Source organism: Octodon degus, unplaced genomic scaffold (assembly GCF_000260255.1).
Source record: "Octodon degus isolate 3935 unplaced genomic scaffold, OctDeg1.0 scaffold00184, whole genome shotgun sequence".
Lineage (NCBI taxonomy): Eukaryota > Metazoa > Chordata > Mammalia > Rodentia > Octodontidae > Octodon > Octodon degus.
The window spans coordinates 4,929,989-4,932,615 of NW_004524760.1; the positions used below are offsets into that span (position 1 = coordinate 4,929,989).

General features: G+C 38.1%; 1 protein-coding gene across 1 annotated transcript in view; it reads right to left on the minus strand.

Moving 5' to 3' along the window:
* The window catches only part of LOC101571702 (hippocampus abundant transcript-like protein 1), a 61,815-nt gene that overhangs the window by 17,301 nt on the left and 41,887 nt on the right, over positions 1–2,627 (minus strand). Inside the window, exon 4 of the mRNA XM_012517481.2 lies at positions 311–438. Coding sequence (XP_012372935.1) covers positions 311–438 — 128 coding nt within the window. The remainder of the gene's footprint in view (positions 1–310; positions 439–2,627) is intronic.

Genomic DNA, 2,627 nt, shown 5'->3' on the forward strand with positions numbered 1-2,627 from the left:
AAATCATAACATGTAATGATATATCTTTGGAGTAGGACCCAAACCTAAATAGAAATTCATTCATGTTTCACATACACATTATTTATACACATGGGCTGAAAGTAACATGATGAAACATGTTAAGTAATTTTAAATAATTCTGTTCATGAAACAAAGTGTGTACCCTGAAAGATCAGATTTTCACGTCAGTGCTTCAAGTTTTGGATCGGAACATTTCAGATTTTGGATTAGGGAGGTCCAATGTCCAATCTGTCTATTTATATGTGACCCAAAACACACTGATACAAGAGCGCAGGGCTTAGCTGCTCACCATGGGCTGATCTTCATCAGTGGGATTGGGATGCAGGTGAAGAAAACCGTGCCAAGGAGAAAAGGCTTCCTTCCCCACACATCGGAAAGAGCGCCTATGAGTGGGGCACTCAGAAAAGACAGCAGGCCCTAAAAGAAAAACAAAGCCAAGGTTAGATTAGGATGTAACCCTGATATTACTTTTACTTCTTTTTTTCTAGATGTATTACAGCCAATCATTTCATTGACACCAAAAGAGTAATTTGAAACCAACACAGACTATTACTTTGGGGCTTTTTTAAATAAATATTTTTAAAATGTTATTAGTATGCTTGTAGTACACAATTATTACATTGTGATGAGCTGCAGGTGTACAATTTGATTCTTTTTCAAATCTTTCTCTTCTTTCCCTCCTCCCTCCTTCTATCTTATTTCCCTTCCCATCTGAGAAAGACCTACTTCCTATTATCTGTCATTTACTGTATTTCACTTTTTATTTACATTTTAGGTTTCTCTTATAAGAGAGAGCTTGGAGCTGGCCAAATAGCTCAGCAGATTAAAGCAACTGTAGGCAGGTGCAGGGGTCTGGGGTTTGATCCCCGGGGCCTGCTGTGCTGGCCCCACCGCCAAGGTGTGCTGGGTGTGCTGAGATGACATTTTGAGACTGGGCGTGATACCTGTGCCTGTAATCCCAGCTCTTGGGAGGGTGTAAACAGGTGGATCACTAGAGTCTGATCTAGTAGTGAGACCCTGAACATCCTGTCAACCCTTCCCTAAAATACAAAAACAAAAAAAGCCAAATTCTTCCTAGCTGGTGAACAACTAAAGGTTGGGTTAATCAAAGTATTATGGAAAATGGAAAGGAATGTAAACTTTGGGGCTGGGGAGATAGCTCAGTAGAATAAGCGCTTGCCTGGCAAGCACAGAGTCCTGAGTTCAATCCCTGGTACTAAAAAAAAGAGAGAGAGAAAGCATGCAGTATTTAAACTTGTGAGTCTAACTTATTTCACTTAATAAAGGTGAGTAAGAGGAAGGAGTAAGAGGAAGAGAAGAGTAAGAGGAAGGAAACACAGTCTGAGAAAAAAATTTACGAATATATTCATATTAGTAGTTCTTAAGGCAAAAAGGCAAATAACCTCCATCATGAAAAGGAGGAGGTTATTACCTCCACCACGATGCCTGCCTCAAAAATACTCATTTTCATCATACATAGTAATTACATTCTATAAAAGTCACCACAAACATTAAAGTAGTGAATAAAGAACCAATGCCCCTGAGGGAAACAAGGACAGAGTACAGTGTGGTCTTGTTCAACCTCAGCTGGAAACACACACATCAAGCAACTCAGAGTTTGCCCTGCTCTGCACATGCCTGTAAATGACCACAAAGATGAAATCTATGCCACAACCACAGCACTTAAGTACTGGATACAGCCTCACTTATAATCAAAGAAATACAAATAAAGTAGACATAATTTTCAAGCTACCAAATTGTTAAATGCCTGAAAAGCATCACCTGCATGAGAGTGCGATGACCATCATTACCTAATGCTGGTGTGAGTATATCATGGTGAAAGTGCTCTAGAACACAGTGTGACAGTATGTATGGAAGATGCTGAAAAACACCCCAACTGGTTATATCTTTATAACTATTTTTTGGAAACAATAAGAAATGTAGGACAAAATTTATTTTTGGAAAAAACTGTTATATAACTATCTTCAACAGTTTGAAAGTCATCTGTAAGGAAGTAGGTAAGTGTATTACGGTAATGTCACATGACAGGACGTTGCATTATCATTACAAACAACACCAAATGCCTTGCTTCATACAGCAGTGCAGCACCATCCAAGTGTCTTAACCCACCAAAAATACTGATTGCTAAGTGACTTTTAGAAATTGTTATCAAAAATTAGTAAAGCTGACATATCAGAATTACCAATTATGTAGGGGAAATCATAAAGTGTGCATACCAGGAGAAGGTATGGGCTAAGAATATGCCTTAAACTAACACCTTAAGATGATCCTTTGAACAGAGTAAACCTGTAACAAGAAAAACAAACAAAAAAACAAAATTGCACAGGTAAGGGTATAGCGAGAATCTGATTTTCAGACTTACCACATTAAAGTCAGTTTTCAACAGAAAATCACAATGTATATATAAAACTATGGTATATGGAAAACCAAAAATGTCCCTGAAAACCAAACAAAACCATAAATAAAACCAACCTGTCCCCGAAAAAGCCAGATAGGAGATATACTATACTAGGACTTAATTAAAAAAAATTTGAGCCAGCAAGACAGATCAGTGGACTAAGTGCCTGCTTAGGCAAGCACAGAGA